This window comes from Erinaceus europaeus, chromosome 7, assembly GCF_950295315.1.
Source record: "Erinaceus europaeus chromosome 7, mEriEur2.1, whole genome shotgun sequence".
Taxonomy (NCBI): Eukaryota; Metazoa; Chordata; class Mammalia; order Eulipotyphla; family Erinaceidae; genus Erinaceus; species Erinaceus europaeus.
Genome location: NC_080168.1, coordinates 47,863,886 through 47,891,530, shown reverse-complemented (window position 1 = coordinate 47,891,530; position 27,645 = coordinate 47,863,886). Strand labels below are relative to the sequence as shown.

The 27,645-nt window shown below is 38.0% G+C and overlaps 1 protein-coding gene across 1 annotated transcript in view; it reads right to left on the bottom strand.

Moving 5' to 3' along the window:
• Positions 1-2,482: 2,482 nt before the first annotated feature.
• The window catches only part of CLEC12A (C-type lectin domain family 12 member A), a 28,559-nt gene continuing 3,396 nt past the window's right edge, over positions 2,483-27,645 (bottom strand). The window contains exons 2-7 of the mRNA XM_016185032.2: positions 26,430-26,555; positions 13,593-13,691; positions 11,917-12,105; positions 8,301-8,452; positions 4,615-4,721; positions 2,483-2,846 (exon numbers count right to left, since the gene is read on the bottom strand). Coding sequence (XP_016040518.1) covers positions 2,675-2,846; positions 4,615-4,721; positions 8,301-8,452; positions 11,917-12,105; positions 13,593-13,691; positions 26,430-26,520 — 810 coding nt within the window. The 5' untranslated portion in view covers positions 26,521-26,555 and the 3' untranslated portion in view covers positions 2,483-2,674. The remainder of the gene's footprint in view (positions 2,847-4,614; positions 4,722-8,300; positions 8,453-11,916; positions 12,106-13,592; positions 13,692-26,429; positions 26,556-27,645) is intronic.

The following is a 27,645-nucleotide window of genomic DNA, read 5'->3' as shown; positions in this document are numbered from 1 at the left end:
ATCTATCCCCACCCTAACTACAAATTTCTTTATGAAAGTACTTGATACCTTTAACCAAGCTGAAGACAACTAGTATCTATCACACAAGAATTCTTTTTTCCAAAGCTGTCCCACAGAAACACTTGTCTTATCAAAACTCATGCACAATAATTGGTATAGTTGCAGTTTATTGCATCAAGCAGGAGAGAAATCCAGAAATCTTCAACATCAAATTCCCTAATATCTTGGGCTGGCCATTTTTCAGGCTACGATGACCTAGAAGAAGTCATTTTATAAGCAGTCATGATAATCTGGTTTCCTAGTTAAGAGGAAATGCTAGAAGTTTGTGAAAACAGTTTCTTCACAAAAGTTACTTCATCTTAGGAAACCAGAATTAAAATAAAAAACTAAAAAATAAAATAAATAAATTAAAAAAATGTTACTTCATCTTAGGAATTGTTTCTTCTGTGAAAACTACTTTTCTGTCAGACTAAAACCATGTAGTACCTATTGATAGGCCTGGGGCTGTAAATGGTTTGTAGAGTAAGAAAGCCAAAAGATTATCAAGACATAGGGGGAGCTAGATGATTTGAGGGGTGTGGAATAGTCCAGCTCATAATAAATAGCCTGACAGAATGGATGCTTATGGCATGCTTGCTGGTTACTGTGTATAGTGGTTCCTAAGAAAGGAATGTTAATTTGAATGAGGCAGTGGGGTCACAATGCAAATAAATTTTCTTTTTCTTCCTTCCTTCCTTATTCATTCTTTCTTTTTTTATGTTACCAGGGTTATTGCTGGGACTCAGTGCCAGCACTACAAATCCACTACTGGCTATTATTTCCATTTTTTTTTTTTTTGGATAGGACAGAGAAGAACAGAGAGGGAAGGGGGAGCTAGAAAGGGAGAGAAAAAGACACCTGCAGACTTGCTTCTCTGCTAGTGAAGCTTCCCCCCTGCAGGTGAGGAGTAAGGGGCTCGAACCTGGGTCCTTGTGCTTCACACTATGTGCACTTAACTGAGTATGCCATTTTTTCCATGGAAAATAATCCCTCATTTTATTACTATTTCAGTTTTGGCTGCTGTTATAAATGGTACTCCTTTTCAACATTTGTTTCCAGTTACTGCTTGCTAACATATAGAAATAAGATAAGAAATGGTATTCAATAAACTAGGGCAAATATATACCCGAAAGCAGTAGTACACTAGAGTTTACAGTGAATACCCCCCAACACTTCATCTCCACTATTCCAACCTTTGGGTCCATGATTCTTCAACAATTTTTTGGCTTTGTATGTTAACTCTCTTTTCAGCCACCAGGTTCCAGATGCCATCAGGATGCCAGCCAGGCTTCCCTGGACTGAAGACCCCACCAATGCGTCCTGGAGCTCTGCTTACCCAGAGACTCACCCTACTAGGGAAAGACAGAGGCAGACTGGGAGTATGGATCGACCAGTCAATGCCCATGTTCAGCGGGGAAGCAATTACAGAAGCCAGACCTCCCACCTTTTGCAATCCACAAGGACCCTGGGACCATGCTCCCAGAGGGATAGAGAATGGGAAAGCTATTGGAGAGGGGATGGATATGGAGGTTGGATGGTGGGAATTGTGTGGAGTTGTACCCCCCATCCTATGATTTTGTTAATGTCTCCTTGCTTAAATAAATAAAAAAAGAAATGGTATTCAAATATTGAGATTTTCTCGGTGACCTTGATGAATCATATAGTCTAATGATTTATAAACTATATTATTAAGTACACAATTCTATCATCTTCAAATAAAAAAGATCTTACTACTTTCTCTCTCCTCTTAATATCTTTAATTTTTCTTTACTCACATTGACAATAATAAAGGGAGGCAACTGAATAAAATATAACAAAAGACAAATTCTTTTTTGGTTCATGAGCTTGAAGGAAAAGCAGTTACCATGTTAAGTTCGATGTTAAATTTAGTGTAGCTGCTTTTTTTTTTTTCTTTTTTAATGTCAGTATTCTTTATTAGATAGAAAAGCCTTCTGGTTCTGTTTTCTATCTCATTTTATATTCTCCCCTAAAATGTAAGTTAGATCTACTCCATTACTGGAATAGTCTTGAGACGGTCTCATAAATATTCTTAGATTTAACTTTCTCTGCTATATATATTTGTCTCTAGGTTTATTTCTAGGGCTCAGTGCTGCACTACAAATCCACTGCTCCTGTGGCCATCTTTTTGATTTTTTTTTTTTTTGTAACATAGAAACCGAGAGGGTAGTGGGAGACAGAGAGGGAGAGACACCTGCAGACCTGCTTTAGGAGCTGGGGGACTCAAACTGGTCCTTGCACTTCATACAATGCACACTTAGCTCACAAGCTACTGCCTGGCCCCTTCTCTAAATTTTTATGACTAGTATTTACATTACTTATCTCTACAGAAGCAGGGAGACAATTGTTTCAGCTTTCTGTCTTCTCACCCAAAACATTGCATTTATGCTTAATAGTATCTGATCTATATACAGATGACATAGTATGACCTTAAGCTTTTTTTATTCAGTCATTCAGGACAAAAATGTATGTTTGAAAAAGTAAAATGACAGAAGAAATGCAAAAATAGTCTCCCAGCATCTTTTTTTTTTTTTCCATTTGTATGCTCCACACAATGTATTCACCTGGAATTGTTTTTAACTGCAGGATTATAGCTGAGGCAAAGTAACTGCATCAACTACGCCCTTTCATCTGGCACTTCACTCAGAGTATTTGCAATCTTCACCGGGCCAGCCAACTGCATACATATACTATATATTTCAGTTTTGCAGTGAGAATAGTAAACATTATAACCATATAAGTATCCACAATACAGCTTATCATTTGACTTATTTGTCTTGTTTATATTCCTGAAAAACAAAATAATTACAGTTAGCTAGTTAAGCATTTGAAACATTGTCACAGTAAGTTACTTTTAAAAAATAAGTCTTTGCTCTTTGAGTCACCTTTTTTCTTTAATACCATAAAATACCTACTGTGTAGTTCAAACATTATAAATTACCTTCATTTTATAGCAATAATTACAAGTGAAAAACAAGAATCCAACTCTATTTTCTCCTGATACACTTACTACCTTTACCTCAGTTATTTACCTCAAATGAAATATTTAAATTACTTGTCAGATGATCTTCTTCTCTCAATGAGTTTTTACCTGCAAACTGGTTTAATTTGTCTGCATACATAATTACTCACTAAGTAACCAGAAGAAAAATCTTTCAGTTATCTCTGAGTTCCACAACTTGGCAGTTTTATATCCATGTTAGATAGCACTAATTTTGTTGACTCGTATTATTTCCTTTACTAAAATAGTCACAGAAATGATCTCTTATTTCATCACTATCAGTTGTTATTGACTTGTCAACATAATAAGAAGACCTCTGTGACAACATTTTACATTATTCAGTATCTGATAGAAGCAGGTGAAGTAATTTCAGGATGCAATTTTTAGTATAATTAATTTTTGGCCAGAAAAATAGGTCAGGTACCATAAATGCAGCCCAGCTTTGAGCCTGTACTTCAATACTCTGAAGGAAATGACAGCACTGTTGTGTCTTTCCCTCTCTCCCTCAGTCTCTCTGTTCTTCCCTTGCTATTTCTATCCAAGAAAACCAAAATTTAGCCTGGAGTAGTGAAGCCCTGGTCACAGCAAAACAAAACAGAAACTAGCTTAAATTGTAATCTACAATGCTATTTACCATAAGGACTTTATTCAGGGGGCAGTGGTGGTGCACCTGGTTGAGTGTACATATTACAATGCATAAGGACCCAGGTCAGTCCCCAACTACAGCAAGTAAGCTTCATGAATGGTGATGCAATATTGCAGGTGTCTCGCTATCTCTCCGTCTCTCCACTCTTCTTGAATTCTGGCTGTCTCTATCAAATAAATATAATTAAAAAAAGAACTTTATTCAAACCAACTATAAATACTCAATGCGAAACATCTTCACTTCATCTTGGGTAAAACTTGAAGAAATCATGCTAAGTAAGATAAGCCAGAAAGAGGATGAAAATGAGTTGTCTCATACATGGACAGTAGTTGAGATAAGAAAAAATGGAAAACACATAGTAGAATTTGGGCTGGGTTTGGTGTATCAAACCAAACACAGGACTCTGGGGGGGATAGGTAGAGTTTTCAGGTCCTGATCCATGATGGTGGAAGAGGACCTAGGTTGGAGGCAAGAGTGTTTTGCAGAAATCTGAGAAATTTTATACTTGTATCAGTAACTATTTACTGTAAACCATTAGTCCCACAATTAAAAAATAAGTTGTGGGATACTTTGCAATAAAAAATATGATACTGTGTACTTTGGGACAAAACAGATGGAACTGGAGGTTATTAAGCTTAGCAAAATAAATAGAGGTGAAAAACAACTATCAGATGTTTTATTCATGTGGAATCTAGAGAACTGGCACACATGAACTTCAAAAACAAAACAAAACAAAACAAAACAAAACACCAGAATCAAACTGTTTCCAAGGCTTTGTGAGAACTATTAAGGCAATCTCTGGAAGATGGGAGAGTAGGGACACAGTCTTTTGATGGTGGGTGTGCTACCTAAATATACACAGTGATCTTATAATTTTGTAACACCTTATTAATCACGACAAAGGACTTACCAGTCAGGGGAGTCAATTAAACTATCCAGATTCTTATCGCTCATAGAAGAATATCGAGGAGATAATCCCAGCCAAAAGTTATATAACTTCTTGGACTTTATATAATTCTGTAATAAATAGAGATGATTTGCTAGAATAATTGTTTACAAGTTATGTTAATTTCCTAACAACCTAATTTTATTTACAAATTCCTATTTTAATATAAAATTTCACATTACACTAGTCCTTTTCAATGCCATTAAGAGAAATAAAGACAAAGTGTTCCTTATTGCAATATTTTCACTTCATCATAACAGTAACATCAGTTACTCTTATATAGGGAGAAGGAACCACCAATATACAGACAAACCTTTTTTGTTTTTCTACCAAGCATCCAAGAACTATCTTAATGTGGAATCAATAAAGAAAATATTCATTCTAAGAATAGAGGAAGTGTTTTATCATGAACACAAATTAGTTGAAACAGAAAGAGTAACAAACTTAAAAATAAGAGTGTCTATAGAATTCAGAAATAGTACAAAACTGTGTGATCTAAGCAAAATTTTTTTTTTAACAGTACAAAAATTATTTGAGAGGGGCCAGGAGGTGGTGCAGTTGGTTAAGAACATAAGCATTACAATGCAGAATGATCCAGGTTTAAGTCCCTGGTCCCCACCTATAGGGAGAAAGCTTCATGAGTGGTGAAGCAGGGCTGCAGGCGTTTCTCTGTCAATTTCCCTTTCTATCTCCCCCACTCTTCTCAATTTCTCTCTGTCTCTACCAAATAATAAATAAATAAAAATATTTAAAAATTATTTGAGGAAACAAATGTGAATGAGTCACTTAAGCATGATCAAGAAATGACTATGAATCCTTCTTCTTTATGGAAGGACAAAGCTTTAGGGTGGGGCCCACTTTCCTGCATGCTCCTTTTAATTCATACCAAATGATATTGCATCCACTGATCCCAACCTAATCAACACAATGAATACCACCTCTACATGCTTCATTTCAGCATGTGTCTGTCCAGAGATATCAGGTATGGATTGTCAATCCTTCAGCCTCATTACTCGAGTGATACCTTTCCTTTCATAGGATTCTCTAATTCCATTACAGGTGGTTCACTTCCTAATAAAGTCCCAAAACCTAGATATAGACCAGGTTCCATAAGATAGAGCATATGTTCACATGTATCCATAAACTAGGGCAAAATATGTACCTGAAAGCAAAAATACACAATACTCTGCAGTTAGTCAGTATAAAGTTCATAATGAAATAGAGTCTACTTAGTCTAAGATACCCTCCTCACCTACTTCCTATTACATTTCTCTCACTCACTCCAAAGAAAACCTCATCAAAGCAAGGACTGCAAAAGCTGAACAAGGGCAGGAGACTGGCATACCTTAAGGATGACTCTTTAGTCATTATCAGGCCACCCCATCAGCTGGGGCCCTAGTCGGGGACTCTTGAGATTCCCAAACAGACATGATGGGCCTAAACCTCAAATAAATCCCTCTCTCCATTGTTACTGGTCATCTCTATCAGGAACAACACAATAAACCCCTTTGTGCCCCCCCCATAGGATCTTGCCCTCAATTTGGATCAACAACTGTACAGAATGTTCCATCCTCCGAAGGGAGGCTGGACAATATACCCTATGGTACACCTGAGGAAGATGAGTCCTGATATTGGGGCAGCTTAGAATGTTCCTACTTATGACCACAGAATGTGAGCTCAGATCTACAGGAATACTGAAGTCACATAGGCTCCTAAGCTGAATATGGGCCCCAGATCACATCAAATCGATGGAGTTCACAGTCAACAATATTGATATACCTTTCCCATATTTGGGAGCTACTCTCCTCCCTGATCCAGCTTTCTGGTCCTTCTGCCAGCTATGACATCATCTCTCCAGACAATAATTAGGATCCACCTGCATATCAGATTTCAGGCTCTCTCAACAAACAAACAAACAAACAAACAAACAAAACTCTAGTATAGCCACAGACCCTTTGGAATATAACTAAAATATGCCTACTAGCTATCTACAAAATGGAAACCCCCCCAACTCTTCATCTGCACTATTTCAGCCTTTAGGTCCATGATTGGTCAACAATTTGTTTGGGTTTGTAAGTTAACTCTCTTTTCAACCACCAGGCTCCAGATGCTAGCCTGATGTCAACCAGACTTTCTTGGACAGACAACCCCACCAGTGTGTCCTGGAGCTCTGCTTCCCCAGAGCCCCACCCTTCTAAGGAAAGAGAGAGACAGGCTGGGAGTATGGATTGACCAATTAACTCCTATGTTTAGTGTGGAAGCAATTACAGAAGCCAGACTTTCCACCTTCTGTATCCCACAATGACCTTGGGTCCATACTCCCAGAGGGATAAAGAATAGGAAAGCTCTCAGGGGAGGGGACGGGATACAGAGTGGGAATTCTCTGGAGTTGTACCGCTCTTATCCTATGTTTTTGTCAATGTTTCCTTTTTATAAATAAAAAATTAAAAAATTAATAACCCAATAAAGGAGAAAATGTTAAAAATAAACAAATAAATAAAAATAAAATAAAATAAATATAAAAAGGAACATAAATGTGTAAATAGCTTTTCTAGAGAATTTAGTTTTCTGGAATTTCATAATTTAACACTATCCAAACCTTTTACCTGAATATATTCATTTTATATAAATTATATATATATATATATATATATATATATATATATATATGGAATTGTAGATTTCATAGGATTGGTAACCCTGAAGAATAACTTCTAGATCTATCTTCCTTAGATAAATTTTCAAAAATTTTCCAGCATCTGATCATACATTTTCAGCTTGGAAATGTTCATGGAACTAAAGACTTTCGGTGTCCTATTTCTATCTGTCCTCCCATCAGCATCTGACAGTCAGTCTGTTATTAAAAAAATAAACAAATAAGAAAAAGGAAATTATAAGAAAGCGAAAAAGTAATCATTATTCAGGATTCCTGAGGTTAGAAGGTACACTGAAGTCAAAGTTTGTTTCTTCAAATTAAAAAAAAAATTATTTATTTTTTATGGGATAGAAAGAAACAGAGAAATTGAGAGGAATGGGGAAGGTAGACAGGGAAAGAGATAGAGAGATGCCTGCAGCCCTGCTTCACTACTTATGAAGCTTTTCCCCTGCAGGTAGGGACCAGGGCCTTGACCCTAGATCCTGAGTGAGTGATGCCTATGACTTACCTTGCTATGGTATCCTTAGTTTACTAAGGACTAAGATTCAGTCATCTGTCAAATTCAGGATGATGTCACGTGTAGAAGAACTTAAGGACCAAGGAAAGAAAAGTAAAACACAAAGTAACATTTGGACTAGGTGTGATGTATTGCATTAAAGCAAATAATTCTGGAAAAGTAGAAAGGTTGATGTAGAGAGGGTTTTGAGTTTCTGGTTCATGAGGGAGAAGACCCTAAGTTGAAGGTGGGAAAGTTATCACAAACACTGTCATGGGGGGATGAGGAAGTGTCTTTTTGTATGAATAATTATAGTGTAATCTTAACCACCACATTAAACTATTAACAAAATATTTAGTCATCTCATAGCCAAATTATAATAAACCTGAAACCTGCCTTTGCTTAATGTATATTTTCCCCAACACCTTGCACTCCTGTATGTTCTATGGTTGGAAAAATAAGTTCTATCCTCATAGGAAGAGATCCATAGAACCTTACCGATATACTTTTGTTATTGATCTTCAACAGGCTGGCATTCTGAGCAGAACATTCCATTTTACTCTCTTGCCATGATTTCATTGTTGTAGTTAGTAAGTAGCAACTGTTCTCATGCCATAACCATTTTTCCGGACAAGGTTTGCATTTGTGATCTAGAAAGAAAGTCAAAGTTTCATCTGGTTTGTATTGATAACCTTCCTTCTAGTTATTATTTTCACTATCTTTTATGTTAACCCAATCTATTTGTCTTTCTTCTTGGTACAGCAGAAAAGAGAAATTTTGTGTTCTATGTCCCTTCACATGGTCACAATATTTGCAAAACACAGTTGGAACAACACATTTTGATTTCCACTGTATCTTCCAACTTCAGGAATCCCAAATAATTATTACTTTCTTCCTTTCTTATCATTTATTTATTCATATTTTTAATAACAAGAATTCTTTTATTTGTTTATTATTCACTTAAAATTTTAAATTTATTATTCATTATTTGATATAAACAGAGATAAATTGAGAGAGGGAAGTAGAGAGGGAGAGAGATAAAGAGACACCTGCAGCCCTGTTTTACCACTCAAGAAGTTTTTCCCCTGCAAGTGGGGACCAGGACCTTGAACCTTCTTTATTGTGCACTGTAATGTGTGCACTTAACCAGCTGTGCCACCACCTGGTCCATTTTATCCTTATTTTGCTCATCATAAGAGGTCTAGAGAGAGAGGGAGTTGAGAGTTGGAGCATATCTGGGGCCCAAGTCATTACAGATTCAGTCTTAGCTCCACTATGTGCCCGAAACCATCATGTTGTGCCCTGTCCTCTTTCTCTACCTCATAAAAGTTAAACAACACATCTTTAACAATTAACCACAAGAAACATTATATGATGAGAATCAATCCAACATCAGTTCCACTTTCTCCTGATAGAATCTCCCTGGTTCTATGACTTGTTGACTATTTAGGAGATTTTTCAGGAATTTTAAGAGCATGTCTACACTATAACAGATAGGACACCTATAAAACAGAGATATTAAAAGATCCTTTCCTGGGCAAGGATAGGTAGCATAATGAGACTGTCATGCATGAGACTCCAAAGTCCTATGTTCAACCCCCCTCTTCCCAGCAGTGTTTTGGATAAAAAAATGGAAAAAAAGCCCCCATAGGACCTTGCCCTCAACTTGGATCAACAATTGTACAGAATGTTCCATCCTCCGAAGGGAGGCTGGACAACATACTCTATGCTACACGTGAGGAAGGTGGGTCCTGATATTGGCGCAGCTTGGAATGTTGCTACTTATGACCACAGAATGTGAGCTCAGATCTACAGGAATACTGAAGTCACATAGGCTCCTAAGCTGAATATGGGCCCCAGATCACATCAAATCGATGGAGTTCACAGTCAACAATATTGATATACCTTTCCCATATTTGGGAGCTACTCTCCTCCCTGATCCAGCTTTCGGGTCCTCTGCCAGCTATGACATCACCTCCCCAGACAATAATTAGGATCCACCTGCATATCAGATTTCAGGCTATCTCAACAAACAAACAAACAAACAAACAAAACTCTAGTATAGCCACAGACCCTTGGGAATATAACTAAAATATGCCTACTAGCTATCTACAAAATGGAGACCCCCCAACTCTTCATCTGCACTATTCCAGCCTTTAGGTCCATGATTGGTCAACAATTTGTTTGGCTTTATGTGTTTACTCTCTTTTCAAACATCAGGTTCCAGATGCTAGCATGATATCAGCCAGACTTCTTTGGACAGACAACCTCACCAATGTGTCCTGGAGCTTTCCCCAGAGACATTTCCCACTATACAAAGAGAGAGACAGGCTGGGAGTATGGGTCGACCTATCAAAGCCCATGTTCAGTGGGGAAGTAATTATAGAAGTCAGACCTTCCACCTTCTGCATCTCACAATGTTCTTGGGTCCATAATCCCAGAATAAGAAAATAAATAAATAAAGAATAATAAACAAACAAACAAACAAACAAATAATAGGAAAACTATCAGGGGAGGGGACGGGATACAGAGTTCTGGTGGTGGAAATTGTGTGAATTTGTACCCCTCTTATCCTATGTTTTTGTAAACTATGTTTTTTTTTTTTGTTTCCTTTTTATAAATAAAAAAAGAATAGGAAAGCTATCAAGGGAGGGAATGGGATACAGTGTTCTGGTAGTGGGAATTGTGTGGAGTTGTACCCCTCTTATCCTATGGTTTTGTCAGTGTTTCCTTTTTATAAATAAAAAAAAGAAAGAAAAAATAAAGCTATTAAGAAAATCAACTCTAGAGTCATAATCTCTATGACTATTCTGGATACAGATTAAGATAATTAGTACATAGTGTACTGCACCAAAGTAAGACTCTGGGGTACAGTGGGGGAGGGGAGGGTTCAGGTCTTGGAACATAAAAGTAGAAGAGGACCTAGAATTGTTATATGGAAAACTGGGAAATGTTACAAATGTACAAACTATTGTATTTTACTGTCAACTGTAAACCATTACCCCCTTAGTAAAGAAATAATAATAATAATATTAAGAAAATAAACTGAGTATAACCAATATTGGGGAGTTCTCAGGGTCTGTAGGCCCTAAATCTCCTTAGAAATGTCCTTTTATGAAAATAAGTCAGTTTTTATTTTTTCCTTTTTTCTTTACCAGAGAACTCTTCAGTTCAGGGTTATGGTGGTACTTGGAATTGAACCTGGGACTTTGGTGTGTCAGACATGGAAGTCTTTTTTCATGACCATTATGCTGTATCCCTACCTCTTAGATATTGATAAACATGCCAGTCATCAGAAGTCTTATGAAATGTAAATTTGTATTTAGTTGATCTGGGGTGGGGCCTATAATTCTTTCCTCTTGACAATCAAAGGATGCTGCAAGTATTATTCAACACTTTATATAACAAAGGAATAGAGGCATTACAGTTTGATTGACTTAACGGAAAGAAGCAGACAAGTAATGGAAAATTCATTCATAACTGATTTTAGAAAATTCTTTTGTACTTGTCTGATTATGAATTTATGTTGAATTTTAAAAATTTAGTACCCTTTAATTGAAACATTCTAAAGAATGGCCAGAAAGACTTGAGGGAATCTTAGCATATAGCAATAATTTATAATATACTTCTGACCATTGTAATACTTTTGAAAGGAAATACAATAAATTAATATGCTGCTTTAAAAACAAAGAAAAAAAGTAAAACCCTTAAAAGATCTTTTCCACTCCAAAGGTAATGCTAAACTTATTTTATTTTTAGTAACTCATCAGCCTGACTATAATTTAGGAATAAGCTTTACTATAAAGAAATGACCTTTCTTCTTTATATCCTTTTGACTGTCTAGTAATAATAATATTAGTAAATGCCAGATTAGAGAATCTGTATGCTGTCTAATTTTTACTAAGTGATTATCTTCTCTAGATAACTTAGGGGAAATAGTTTTAATGACCTTTATAATTTTGTCTTTTATTTTCATAGAAATATCAATAAACCCTACAGACCACAGATAATTCTTTCCCCCAAATCATGGATGCCAGTTAATGATAGATTGATTCTCAAGTGATCCTTGAGTTTTGTTAATTAATATATAAATAAGAAAACAATATAAAATTACCTTTATTTTTTCTATATAACTCATGACAAAATTTGGTGGTTATTTCTTGCAATGTGTGAGAGAGGTTATTGATCTTCATAGAATTATTCATGTTATCCATAAGTAGTTGAGATAAATTTCCCTGAAGTTCTTCATTTACATTTTGCAATTCATCCAATTTTTCCATTTGTTTCTTGGAAGTTACATAAACTTCATATCAAAGAAAACAAGATAATTTTAAAATGTTGCTTCTCTTAAAACACCCACCACCTCCCTTTTTAGCAGAAATAATGGTAAGAATATTAAAAAACCTATTAAACAATTTGTTCTGTTGCTTTGTATCGTTTAAAAAGTTTATAAATAATTTTTATTTATAAAAAGGAAACACTGACAATAACCATAACTACCTACTACCCAAGGAAGATGAGTCCTGAAACTAGTACAGCCTGGAATGTCCCTAGCTGTGACCACAGAATGTGAGCCTCGACCTTCATGGATGCAGAGACTGGATAGGCTCCTGTTCTTCCCCACTGAACATGGGCCTTGACAGGTCGATCCATACTCCCAGCCTGCCTCTCTCTTTCCCTAGTGGGGTGGGGCTCTGGGGAAGCAGAGCTCCAGGACACATTGGTGGGCTCCTTTGCCCAGGAAAATTTGGTTGGCATGTTCCTACTCATGACCACAGAATGTGAGCTCAGATCTACAGGGATGCAGAGGTCACATAGCTAAGCTGAATATGGGCCCCAGGTCAAATCAAATAGATGGGGTTTACAGCCAATAATATTTATACACCTTTCTCATATTTGGGAGCTACTTTCTTGTCTGATACAGCTTTCTAGTCCTTTTTCCAGCCATGACATTATTTCCCCAGACAGTAACATGGGTATACCTGTATATCAAATGTCATGCTCAGAAAAAACAAAACAAACAAACAAACAACACTGGTATAGTCATGGGCCGTTTGGAATATAATTAAATTGACCTACTAACTATCTACAAAACGGAGACCCCCCAAATCTTCATCTGCACTATTCCAGCCTTTAGGTTCATGGTTAGTCAACAATTTGTTCAGCTTTCTATGTTAACTCTTCTTTCAGCCACTGGAACCTGCTTTGTACCTTAATGCCTTTCAGCCACCAAGTTTCAGATGCTACCATGATACAACCTTGACTTCTCTGGGCAAACAGCCTCATCAGTGTGAACTGGAAACTCACCACTTCAAAGCACTGCCCCACTAGGGGAAGGTAGAAACAGGTTGGGAGTATGGATCAACCTGCCAACAACCATATCCAGTGGAGAAGAAATTACAGAAACCAGACCTCCTACCTTCTGCACCCCATAAACATCTTTCATCTTTGGTCCATACTCCCAGAGGGATAAAGAATAGGGATAAACTTCCAATGGAGGGGATGGGAATACAAAATTCTGGTGGTGGGAATTGTATGGAATTGTACCCCTCTTATCCCACAATCTTGTCAATCAATGTTAAAACACTAATAAAATATTTAAAAATGAATAGTAAAAATTAGAGAAGAAACTACTTTATGTAGGAGTGAGGGGAAGAAGGTAAGTACTCTGTTAAATGTCCCTATGCTGGACCTATCACCTCTAACCATTCAATGCCCTATTTATTGATTAGAACTTTTAAGTGTAATTCTAGATATTTTCATTTTAAATCAAGCACTGGTAATACATACACATGCTTCCTAAGATTCCCAATCCAATCAGTAGCAGAGAGCACAAAACAGTAAGAGCCAGGACTCTGTGATGACTGACATCAGAAGTAACAGGTGTCTCTATGGGAATCAAAGTCAATAATGAGGTTTGGAAATGGTATAGGTATTAACTTGAATCATTCATTAATTCATTAATCCATTCATTCATTCATTCATTCTTACTTTCTTTCTAGACATGCCCTTAGTAAAAGAATGTATTTGGTAAAACCTCAAGAGAAATTCAGTCTTTTTTAAAGAATATGTAAAAAATATTTCATAGTTGTTTAGCATCCTCACTAGTTCTCACAAATAGATATGAAAGGGAGAGAGTGCTAACTGATAGACTGACTTAAGAACAAAAAAGCAAAACTGGGGTTCAGAAAAGAGAAGTGAGTAAACCAATCAGTGTAGATACACTATATTTAGGGACACAGAAGAGCTAGAAACTAACAGAAAAGGCAGTCTGGGTATTATTTCACTGAGTGGACAAGTGTGGGGTAACAAAAAAAATAATTTCATATATTTGTTCTCAAGATAGTCTAAGAGTTTGCTTGTGGAACATGAGCAGTTGACTGTATATAATGTCTTGAGTGTTTTTCCATCAGCCAGATCTTGGTTACATCAGATCTACATGGTTTCCTCTGTAAAACATTTTCATATATTTTAGCAAAAAACTTTTGTTGAATGCTTCTTTTTCTGTTCCTTAGTGAAGCTGAAAACAGACTGTTTCCCCATTTAAAAAACCTAGAGGGACATGATTTAAAAAAATTTTTATTTAGAAAAAGGAAACACTGAAAAAAACCATAGGATAAGAGGGGTACAACTCCACACAATTCCTACCACCAGAACTCCATATCCAATCCCCTCCCCTGACAGCTTTCCTATTCTTTATCTCTTTGGGAGTATGGACCCAGGGTCATTATGGGGTGCAGAAGGTGGAAGGTCTGATTTCTGTAATTGTTTCCCTGCTAACCATGGGTGTTGACAGGCCAGTCTATACTCCCAGCCTGGGACAGGATTTTTTTAAACATTTCATTTCATTTCATTTCATTTCATTTCATTTCTTTCTTTCTTTCTTTCTTTATTTTCCCTTGTTGTAACATTGTTGTGGTTATTGATGTCGTTGTTGTTGGATAGGACAGAGAGAAATGGAGAGAGGAAGGGAAGACAGAGAGAGGGAGAGAAAGACCAGCAGACCTGCTTGACCACTTGTGAAGCAACTCCCCTGCAGGTGGGGAGGGAGCCCGGGGCTCAGACCCAGATCCTTTAAGGCCATCCTTGCACTTTGTGCCACATGCGTTTAACCTGCTGCGCCACCGCCAGACTCCCTGGGATAGGATTTTTAAGCATAATGGTAACATTTTGGTTATGCATAAATAGCATAATGACTATGCAAGGACACTCATATACCTGATGCTCTAAAGCCTCAGGTTCAGTGCCATGAGCTGGCGGGGGGGTGGGGTGGGGGTGGGGCTGCGGGCAGGTGGGTGGGATGGGACACAATCTTTTGGTGATGGGAATGGTGTTTATGTACACACCTATTAAATTGTAGTAATATAAATCACTATTTAATTAATATGAGAGGGGGAAAATTGATTGTATGTCTAACAAAGGGACTTTTCAAAGCTAACCCAATTACCAAATAATGTGATGATAACAGTAACTATCCATTGTCTTCTTGAACCCTAAGACAGCAGGAACCTTACATTTCCACTATAGAGCCTAAACTTCCCCCAGTCCTGGGACCCTAGGGTAGGGCCCACTTTCCCATATACTTCTCCCAATTCTTATCAAATAATATTGCATCTGCTGATCACAACCTAATCAACAAAATGAGTGCCACCCCAGCATGCTTCACTTCAGACTATGCCCAGAGACTTCAGGTGTGGAATGACAACCCTTCAGCTTCATCACTCGGGTGAGACCTTTCCTTTCATAACAAAGACCTTTCCTTTCCTAACAAAGTCCCAAAACCTAGATATAGACCAGGTTCTAGGAGATAGAGCATATATTCACAGGTATCCATAAACTAGGGCAAATATATACCTGAAAGCAGTAGTACACTAGAGTTTGCAGTGAGTACCCTCCAACACTTCATCTTCACTATTCCAACCTTTAGGTCCATGATTCTTCAACAATTTGTTTGGCTTTGTATGTTAACTCTCTTTTCAGCCACTAGGTTCCAGATGCCATCAGGATGCCAGCCAGGCTTCCCTGGACTGAAGACCCCACCAATGCATCCTGGAGCTCAGCTTCCCTAGAGACTCACCCTATTAGGGAAAGACAGAGGCAGACTGGGAATATGGACCAACCAGTCAATGCCCATGTTCAGCGGGGAAGCAATTACAGAAGCCAGACCTCCCACCTTCTGCAACCCACAAAGACCCTGGGTCAATGCTCCCAGAGGGACAGAGAATGGGAAAGCTATTGGGGAGGGGAGGGGATATGGAGATTGGGTGGTGGGAATTGTGAGGGGTTGTACCCCCCCATCCTATGATTTTGTTAATGTCTCCTTTCTTAAATAAATAAATTAATTAAAAATAAATAAACAAATAAAAAGTCAGGAAATAGGGGGTTCTCCTCCCTGAGACTTCAAAGTTTCAGGTTCAATCCCTTTTCACCACCATAAGCCAGAGTTGACTAGTGTTCTGATAAAACAAAATGGAAAAACCATCACTGTACAGAATTCATGGGAAGAACATTAAAGACAGTAAAAATATGTAGTTCAAAAATCTTGAGGAAAATTGGAGATGATTATGCTAAGTGAAATTAAGTAAATAGGTGAAAGACAACTACTAGATGATTTCACTCATATGTGGAAAATAGATAACTAAAGCAAACAAACTTACAATAAAGTGAAAAAAGGGTCTCTTATTCTTTGCAGAAACTGTGGTGACCATTAGAGGGGAGGGAATCATTGGTGGTGGAATAGTGAATTATTATACACACACACAAAACTACACCTGGACATTATAATTGTTTTTATTAAGAAACTGTGTATTAAGGGGCCAGGTGGTGCCACACCTGGTTAAGTGCACACATTACAGTGCACAAGGTCCCAGGTTCAAACCCCTGGTCCCTGCCTGTAGGGGGAAAGCTTCACAAGTGTTGAAGTAGGGCTGCAGGTGTCTGTCTGTCTCTCTCTCTCCCCAACTCAATTTCTCATTTCTCATTTCTCAATTTCCCCAACTCTCTATCTCCTCTCAATTTCTTTCTAAATTATCTTTATCCAATAGTAAATAAATATTTTTAAAAAACAAAAAAAGAAACTTTTATAAAAATAGTAAATAAACTATATATTAAATCTCTCTCTCTCTCTCTCTCTCTCTCACACACACACACACACACACACACACACACACACACACACACACCAGAGCACTGCTCAATTTTGGTTTATGGTGGTACAGGGGGATTGAACTTTAGATAATGGTTATGCCATTATGCTATCTATCCCCAACAAACCCTATAATAATGAAAACCAATGCCAAATCACTAATAATAAACATATTTAAAACAGAGTATTTTAGTTGATGGAAGAATTTCTGAAGTGGATATTTAAAATAACATGGATTAGTGGCACAGGAAATGAAAAAAGTATGTGACAGTACACAGGGCATTGTTGGTGTAGTAAATAGCTGATGTGAGCATCCTCTTACATAATACATGAAAAATACATGCAGGGAAATTGTAGAAAATAATGTATAATATTCAGCTTCCTATCCTTAAAAATATCTGTGTTAGAGGCTGGATGGTGGAGCACCCACATACCCAGTTGAGCACACATACTATCATACTCAAGGGCCCGGGCTTAAGCTCCCATTTGCCTTACAAGGGGGACACTACATGAACAGTGAAGCAGGTCTATAGGTATCTCTTTTTCTCTCCTTATCTCTCCCATTCCTCTCAGTTTCTCTCTTCTTATCAAATGCAACAGAAAAAAAAGGAAGTCTCCTGGATCAAATAGGAATACCAAAGGAGACCCCCTGGAACCAAAACAAGACAGGACTAGAACAACTTCAGGAACCCATCAAATCACTGGTGAGTTCAAACACATGTGACTGGTGACAGAGAGAAGACTAAGGAGAGGTTGAGTGGCTGGTAACAGTCCAGAAGTTTATCAGTTGAGACACCACTTCCAGTCTCTTTCACCAACAAGGGGACAGCTGAAGGGAGGACAGGACTCCCTTGAGACTCCCCAAGTGCAATTCTAAGTCTCCATTGCTACTGCCCTCAGAATCAGGAGCAGCAGCAGGGAGGCCCTGTGCTGACACCAGGAGACAGAGAACTAACCAGGTAACTCAGTAGAAGATCTATACCTCAGTGGCCTAGCCTTGGGGCTGTGAAAGTCTCTTTGCATAACCACTGGATAATCTCTGTCCTACCCCACTTTATCTCTTGATCAGGAGTCAGTGATTAAGCTAAGAAGCCTACTTATAGTTTAAAAGTCCTCAGGCTCCCATAGCCTACAGGGAAGAAATAGAACAAAAAGGCTTTTAAGCCACTGAGCTCCAAATCAGGGATTAAAATACTATTGAAACAACTGTTAACTTCCACAACTGTGAACCCTTTAATTACCTTACTTAGACACAAGTCAATCCAGGCAAGAGTGATCAGTAATTTGAAAAGTACTGAGAGAGGGACCTCATAACAATATATAAAATGGTTTAAGCAACAAGAAGAAATATTGGAGAAATGAACCAGGACAAGATTCCAGCTTAAAGCCCCGCAAAGGGTGAAGCACAAAATAATGAGGTCAACATCCAAACACCAGTTAAGGAAATAATCACAGGAGTGAGTAAAGAGTTTGAAAGAATTGTCATCAGAAATGCAGAAACAACAAATGAGACCCTGGAAGAAAACACTAATAAGCTCAAGGTTATTATAGAGCTGAAAGCTGAAATAGCCAAGCTAAGAAAACAACTAGCTGAACAAGCTACAACGCTATAAGAACGGGGTAACAAAACAGAGGAACTCCAGAAAACAGTAGAGGGGAGAGAGAAAGAAAAAATGAGGCTGAAGACAAGATTAGCAAGATGGAGGATATGAATTAGAGACAACAAAAAAAGAAGTAAGAGATCTCAAAAAGAGATTAAGAGATACTGAAAACAACAAAATAAACCTATGGGATGACTTCAAAAGAAATGATATACTCATTATTGGATTACCAGAGGAAGAAAGAGAGGGAGAGGAAGAAAGCATTATTTGGGCCATAATAGCTGAAACTTCTCTAGTCTAGATAACATCAAAGACATAAAGGTTCAAGAAGCTCACAGGGTCTCAAACAGAATTAACCTAGACTTAAAGACACCAAGACACATCCTATTTAGAATGGAAAGGAATAAGGACAAAGAAATGATCCTGAAGGCTGCAAGAGAAAAACAAAGAGTCACCTACAGAGGAAAAACCATAAGATCAGCAGCAGATTTCTCTACATAAACACTACAGGCACAAAGAGAATGACAAGATATATACTCAATGAGAAAGGCTTTCAACCGAGACTACTGTATCCTGCTAGACTGTCATTCAGACTAGATAGAGGCATCAAAATCTTCTCAGACAAGCAACAGTTGAAGGAATCAACTAACACAAAGCCTTCCCTGAAAGAAGTTCTTAAAGTTCTCCTCTAAACAGTCAGGCCACCATAAATAGGCCATATATCAGAACACTCTAAAAATCTACAAGAATGGCATTAAAACATCTTCAATCATTGATATCAATAAATAGCAATGGCCTGAATTCACCTATTAAAAGACATGGAGTAGGAAGATGGATCAGAAAACACAGCCCAATAATATGCTGTCTACAGGAAACCCACCTAACTCAACAAGACAAACACAGACTCAAAGTGAAAGGATGGAAAACTATCATACAAGCCAATGGCCCACAAAAAAGGGGCAGGAATAGCTATTCTTATATCTGAGAGGACAGACTTTAAAACAGATAAAATTAAAAAAGATAGTAATGGACACTACTTAATGCTCAGAGGGGTCAATCAAGAGAACATAACAATATTTAGCATCTATTCACCCAATGAGAAGCCATCTAAATAATCAAACATCTACTGGAGGAGCTACAGCAACATATTAATAGCAACACAGTCATAGTAGGGGACTTCACACCCCACTCTCTCAACTTGACAGATCATCCAGGCAGAAAAATCAATAAAGACATAAGGGAGCTAAATGAGGAGAACTATTGGACATTTTCAGAGTCATTCATCCCAAGAAACTGGAATACACATTTTACTCAATAAAGCCCAAGTGGGTCATTCTCAAGGACAGACCATATTTTAGGCCACAAAGACAGCATCAGCAAATTCAAGAGCATTGAAATCATCCCAAGCATCTTCTCAGACCACAGTGGAATTATACTAACACTTAAACAAAAGATTAGTAATCATTAGAAAATGTGGACGCTCAACAGTACACTCCTTAACAACTACTGGGTCAAAGAGGAAATAAAGGAAGAAATCAAAATGTTTCGAGAGTTCAATGAAAATGAAGACACAAGCTATCAAAATATTTGGGACACAGCTAAGGCAGTACTAAGAGGGAAGTTCATAGCCACACAAGCACACATTAGGAAACAAGAAAAAGCACAAATAAACAGCCTGATTGCACATCTTAAAGACCTAGAAGAAGAAGAACAAAGGAAACTTAAAGCAATCAGAAGCACAGAAATCACTAAGGTTAGGGCAGAAATTAATAATATTGAAAATGAGAAAACCATACAAAAGGCCAATGAAAGTAAATTTTGGTTCTTTGAAAGAGTGAAGAAAATTGACATACTTTTAGCCAGACTCACAAAAAAAAAGGGAAAAGACCCAAAATAATTGGATAGTAAATGAAAGAGGAGATATCACAACAGATACCGTAGAAATTCAACATATCAGCATGGCTTCTATGAACAACTCTATGCCACCAAGCTAGAGAACCTGGAAGAAATGGACGATGTCCTAGATACCTATCAACTTCCAAAACTAAGTAAAGAGGAAGTAGATAAAATGAACAGGCCCATCACAGCTAATGAAATTGAAGCAGTTATCAAAAATCTTCCCAAAAATAAACGTTCTGGACCAGATGGTTTTACAAATGAATTCTACAAGACCTTCAAAGAAGAACTAATACCTCTACTTTTAAAAGTCATCCAGAAGACTGAAGACACTGGACTTCTTCTTCTTCTAGCATTTGCCAGACACTGGACTACTTTCTTCCAGCTTCTATGAAGCCAACATCACTTTGACATCAAAAGCAGACAGGGACACAACCAAAAAAGAAAACTACAGACCAATATCTCTGATGAACATAGATAATAAAATAATGAACAAAATTCTACCCAACAGGATACAGCAGTATATTAATAAGATTGTTCATCATGACCAAGTGGGGTATATCCCAGGCATGCAAGGTTGATTTAATATAGGTAAATCAATCAACATGATTCACCACATCAATAAAAGCAAGACCAAAAACCTCATGGCTATATCAATAGATGCAGAGAAAGCCTTTGACAAAAATATAACATCCCTTTATGATCAAAACACTACAGAAAATGGGAATAGATTGTCTGGAAATTGTGCGGATGTAGTTGAGCTTGGTAGAGCTCACAAAGCACCCTGCATTCCTGATAATATGAACTATCTACATAATCATTGTTTTGCCTGAAAGATTCCCACTGATTCCATTCCTTTGATCTATCTTTTTTCTACTCTCAAGACACTCCCTGCCTCCGGGCCATTATTGTTAATCCTACCAGTTGAACCCCTAGTAACAGTTGCTGGGGATGTCCATACCTTTCCTGGCCCTTCTTTGCTTTTCTCCTCCCCTTTACTAACTATGTATTGTATTGTCAAGCCAGTTCCATTTCTGTATTTTCTTTTTCCTTGTCCCAACCTGGAGGAGGCCAGGTGGGCTGACTGAGAGGCTGACTCTGGCCATTGAGGTTGGCGCCACTTGGCTTAGCCAGGTGTCCTAAAGGGCCAACTCTGGAGTGATTGAATAAATAAAGATTTGTATTGCTTTGCCACTATGAGCTTAGTCCCTGGGTCTTCTCTCTGTGTTGCAATGCCAGCCCGACAATAGATGAAAAATTCCTCAAGATAGTGGAGTATATATATAGCAAACCTAAAGCCAACATCATCCTCAATGGTGAAAAACTGGAAGCATTTCCCCTCAGATCAGGTACTAGACAAGGCTGCCCACTATCACCATTACTATTCAACATAGTGTTGGAAGTTCTTGCGATAGCAATCAGGCAGGAACAAGGAATTAATGGTATACAAATAGAAAGAGAAGAAGTCAAACTCTCCCTATTTTCAGATGACATGATAGTATACATAGAAAAATCCATGGAATCCATTAAGAAGCTTTTGGAAACCATCAGGCAATACAGTAAGGTGTCAGGCTATAAAATTAACATTCAAAAGTCAGTGGCATTCCTCTATGTAAACACTAAGTTAGAAGAAGCTGAAATCTAGAAATCAATTCCTTTTACTATAGCAACAAAAACAATAAAATATCTAGGAGTAAACTTAACCAAAGAAGTGAAAGACTTGTGTACTGAAAATTATGAGTCACTACTCAAGGAAATTGAAAAAGACACAACAAAGTGGAAAGATATTCCATATTTGTGGGTTGGGAGAATTAACATCATCCAAATGAATATACTACCTCGAGCCATCTACAAATTTAATGCTATCCCCATCAAGATCCCAAGCACACTTTTTAGGAGAATAGAACAAATGCTACAAATGTTTATCTGGAACCAGAAAAGACCTAGAATTGCCAAAACAATCTTGAGAAGAAAGAATAGAACTGGAGGCATCACATTCCCGGATCTCAAGTTGTATTCTAGGGCCACTGTCATCAAAACTGCTTGGTACTGGAACATGAATAGACATACTGACCAATGGAATAGAATTGAGAGCCCAGAAGTAAGCCCCCAGACCTATGGACATCTAATCTTTGACAAAGGTGGCCAGACTGTCGTTCTGTGGTGGTGGGACACGGAGGAGAGAGAATCCAAGCAGAGAGGAAACACAATCCTTTATTCACATGGGCACCTCAGGGTTCAGTCAAAGCGCAGTGGTTCAGGCCACGTGGAGCTTGCCAAAAATGGCCGTCCCCCTCTAGGCGTACCACCCTTCCATCACTGAGGTAAAAAACCAGGCGAGAGAGAGAAAGAGAAAGAGAGAGGAAGTAGGAGGGCTTTATAGGGCAACAACCAGGAGTGATGTGTCAGGACAGGATTGGTTGAAAAAGGCACTATGAGAATATTGCAGGAAGTGGCAAAGCCTGAGGGGACAACCTGGGAAAGGCACTTGAGAAGACCATATTAACTCTCCTGGGAAATGGCAGAACCTGAAGGGACAGCCTGGCAGATGTGATTGCATCTATATAATTCCCCAGCACCCAGACTATTAAATGGGGAAAGCAGAGTCTCTTCAATAAATGGTGTTGAAAAAAATGGGTTGAAACATACAGAAGAATGAAACTGAACCACTATATTTCACCAAATCCAAAAGTAAATTCCAAGTGGATCAAGGACTTGGATGTTAGACCACAAACTATCAGATACTTAGAGGAAAATATTGGCAGAACTCTTTTCCGCATACATTTTAAACACATTTTCAATGAAATGAATGCAATTTCAAAGAAGACTAAGGCAAGCATAAACCTATGGGACTACATCAAATTAAAAAGCTTCTTCACAGCAAAAGAAACCACTACCCAAACCAAGATGCCCCTCACAGAATGGGAGAAGATCTTTACATGCCATACATCAGACAAGAGGCTAATAACCACAATATATAAAGAACTTGCAAATCTCAACAACAAGAAAACAAATAACCCCATCCAAAAATGGGGGGAGGACATGGACAGAATATTCACCACAGAAGAGATACAAAAGGCCGAGAAACACATGAAAAAATGCTCCAAGTCTCTGATTGTCAGAGAAATGCAAATAAAGACAACAATGAGATACCACTTCACTCCTGTGAGAGTGTCATTCATCAGAAAAAGTAGCAGCAGCAAATGCTAGAGTTGTTGTGGGGTCAAAGGAACCCTCCTGCACTGCTGGTGGGAATGTCAGTTGTTCCAACCTCTGTCAAGAACATACTAGAGAACACTCAGAAGGCTAGAAATGGACATACCCTATGATCCTGCAATTCCTCTCCTGGGGATATACCCTAAGGAACCCAACAAATCCATCCAAAAAGATATATGTACACATATGTTCTTGACAGCACAATTTGTAATAGCCAAAACTTGGAAGCAACCCAGGTGTCCAACAATAGATGAGTGGCTGAGCAAGTGGTGGTCTATATACACAGTGGAATACTACTACTCTGCTATAAAAAATGGTGACTTCACTGTTTTCAGCCAATCTTGGATGGACCTTGAAAAATTCATGTTAAGTGAACTAAGTCAGAAACAGTAGGATGAATATGGAATGATCTCACTCTCAGGCAGAAGTTGAAAAACAAGATCAGAAGAGAAAACAGAAGTAGAACCTGAACTGTAATTGGCGTATTGCACCAAAGTAAAAGACTCTGGGGTGGGTGGGTGGGAAGAATACAGGTCCAAGAAGGATGACAGAGGACCTAGTGGGGGTTGTATGGAAAACTGGGAAATGTTATGCATGTACAAACTATTGTATTTACTGTCGAATATAAAACATTAATTCCCCAATAAAAAAATTTAAAAAAAAGGAAAAATGATCAGCTGGAGTAGTGGATACATAGTGCCAGTACTGAGACTCATTGATAACCCTGGTTGGAAAGGAAAAGAAATACACACACACACACACACACACACACACACACACACACACGCATATATATATACATATATATATTTATATGCATATATATATTACAGATAAGCTGTACTTTTCAAGATTTATAAAGACGAATGATGATACCATTTTATCAGTTGGCCCAAACTTTTAGAATAAAGTTCTGTATATAGTACAGTTACTAATACTGTTTCATTTTGATGGGGAAAACAAATAAAGTGAGAATTCTTCTATTCCACTTCTGCCGGGAGCCAAAACCTTTAGCTAAGTCTCTCACATAACCGGTGAACGGACATTCCGATCATTGTGAGCGGACATTCCAATCATTGTAACTGCGATTACCACCTAACTGTTTGGAAAGTTGCTCACCCACCTCCCTCCCCCACTACCTTAGCAGAAATTCCTCCTTGTTTGTGCATAAATTGTGACTGCAAAGTAAAATTTTCAGAGCTTGATCAGAAACCTGTCTTGCTCTCGTTCTTCGTGTCTCTTGTCCCCTCCATTCTCTCGCCCCCTACCCCAGGTTTCCGTCGACAACCCCGAAGGCCGGGGCACACTTCTTTCCTAATTTCTCTGTTTCTACCAACTTCCTCTGTTTTATAGTCTTACTCTTTATGTAATTTTAGACTTAAACATACTGGTGTACATGCTGGGACAGATTAGGTAAAAAGAACTGAAGTCAAAGGTTAGGGGTAATATGGGATTATGAGTATGATAGAGATTTTTAGATTTTTGGGATTGTGTGGCCATCCTATAACTTCCGATATTTTTTATTTAGAAACAGTTTGAATGTTTTTTTTGTTCACACAATTGGTATTAATTTTTATTTTTGAAGAGAGATTTATTTACTAGGAAGAGAGAAAGAGAAGGAGAGGTAGAGAACCAGTGCATCAGTATCACATGCGATACTGGTGATTGAACTCAGGACCTCATATGCTTTAGAGACCAGCAATTTATTCCCTCCCAGGCTCACTCTTCCATTATTCTTTATCTTCTTTTTCCTTTAATTCTAAATAGGTCCTTTAACTTAACTTTATCTGTGTCTTAATAAATTGAGAAAATATTGCCAAGTAGGATAAATTTTAGGCTAAAATATACTTGATATATATATATATATATATATATATATATATAGAGAGAGAGAGAGAGAGAGAGAGAGAGAGAGGGAGAGAGGGAGAGAAACAGATATAAATATAGAGAGATCCTAGCATTTTATTTCTAAAAATAGAAGACACAAACCATGGCATTCCAGGCAATAGATATTCCTGGTCTCAAAGTGTCATCTGAAATTTTTCATAATTTAGTTACATGAAACATTATTCAATTCTAACTGTCTTGAATGTAATAGCAACATGCATATAACCTTTTAAAGACTGTTTTAGGTGTTTATCAATGACTGTTATGGTTATTTTTTCTAGGCTTATTTGATAGCTATAGTGGAAATAGAAACAATCAACAATACAAATCAGGGTCAGCAAAAACAATTCACTTCAGTAGTGCACAGCTTTGCCATCTGCATTGCCCAAATTCAAGTGCAGCCACTACGGCATTAAAGGAAGCGTGGGTACTGTGCCAGTGTCCTTTATTTCTCCATCTCTATCTTTCTCTTTCTGCTTTTATCTGAAAAAGTCAGCATGAAGCAGTGAAACCCTAGAGATGATTTTTAAAAACTCAAAATGTCGGGGCCAGGTGTGGCATACCTGGTGGAGCGCATATGTTATGATGCACAAGGACCTGGGTTTGAGCCCCCAGTCTCCATCTGCAGGGGGAAAGCTTTGTGACTGGTGAAGCAGGTGTCTCTCTGTCTCTCTCCCTTTCGATCACCCCCTTCCCTCTAGATTTCTGGTTGTCTCTATCCAATAAATAAATAAAGATAACAAAAAAAATTAAAAAAAAAACTAAAAGTCATTGTGAATTCACTCTGACCTAAAATGCAGGGCTTCTATCTATTTTTACACTTCTACCATCCTTTATACATTATTTGCACCCTTATAATATATCCATCGCTCAAAATCTTACCTTTTATCTCAAAGTTTTCAAATGCTTCAATGTTTTCAGTCTTAAGGGAGTCTGGAAATTTTAAATCTGCATAAGTAACTTCTTCAGACATTGACACTTCTTTAAAAAAAGTTCTGATTGAATAAACTGTTAAAATAAGAGAGAGGTATGAGGGTTGAATTAACACCGCTGATTTGTTAAGCAGGAGTTGTGATTTTAAACATATGCTAATAAACTAAAACTTAAACTCCCCCCCTTCCCCCCCTTTTTTTTAACTCACTGCATCACTTGTCAAAAATCCCACAACTGAACTGTGGCCCCAGATTAAGAAGTAAGACCTGTTGCAAAAGAGAACATATGGCTTCCTCTTATCTCTTCCTTTTACCCGTTTCTATATAGCTACACAAATACAGAAAGTAGTCTTCAAAAGGGGGTGAGGATTCTAAAACTTTCATACAAGGGGATGCGCATTCCTCAGACACTCATGCTGCACAGCCAGGATCTGGAGTACATGCTGACTATTCCTCAGTCAGGGTTGTGGTAGAGGAGATGGTTGTGGTGGGGAGACAGCCTGTTTAAATTGAGTGCCCTCAAGGAGAGGAAGAACCTACGTCCTGCCCTTTCACCTACTACAGAGGCACAGGTTAGCTAAAGAGAAGCTAGGAAGATAGTTTCTCTACTAGCAAGAAATGCATTAAGGGACCCGGGCTTAATTCACATCAGTGAATGTGCATATTGCTCTCCAGTTTCAGTAAAAGAAAGGCCTGAGAAATCAGTCTGCAGGTCAGCCACAGTGAGGTCAGCATTGTCTTCTCTTTGAATGAATCCATTTAACCTCTCTGCTAAGCTAGCAAAAATGGGAAGGAAATGAGTCTCTAGGACCATTCAGTGTATTGTCAGAAGTTTGTCTCAGCAATTTTGGAGGCAAGGGTTTGCTGACTTGCTTTTTATCACCAGGGTTATCACATGGGTTTGGTGTTTGCAAAAAGTAACCCACTGCTCTTGGGAGTCATCTTCCTTTCTCCCACCCTTTTTATTTATTTTTGATAGAGACAGAGAGACATAAAGAGAAAGGGGAGAAGAGGAGGGGCAGAGAGAGACACCACCAACAGTGCTCCTCCACCTGAAGCTTCTCCCCTGCAGGAACTAGATCCTGGGTCCTCTGCATGACAGTGTGTATGCTCTACTGGGTACACCACTCCCTGACTCCAGTTCATTGATTTCTTGATGATAAATG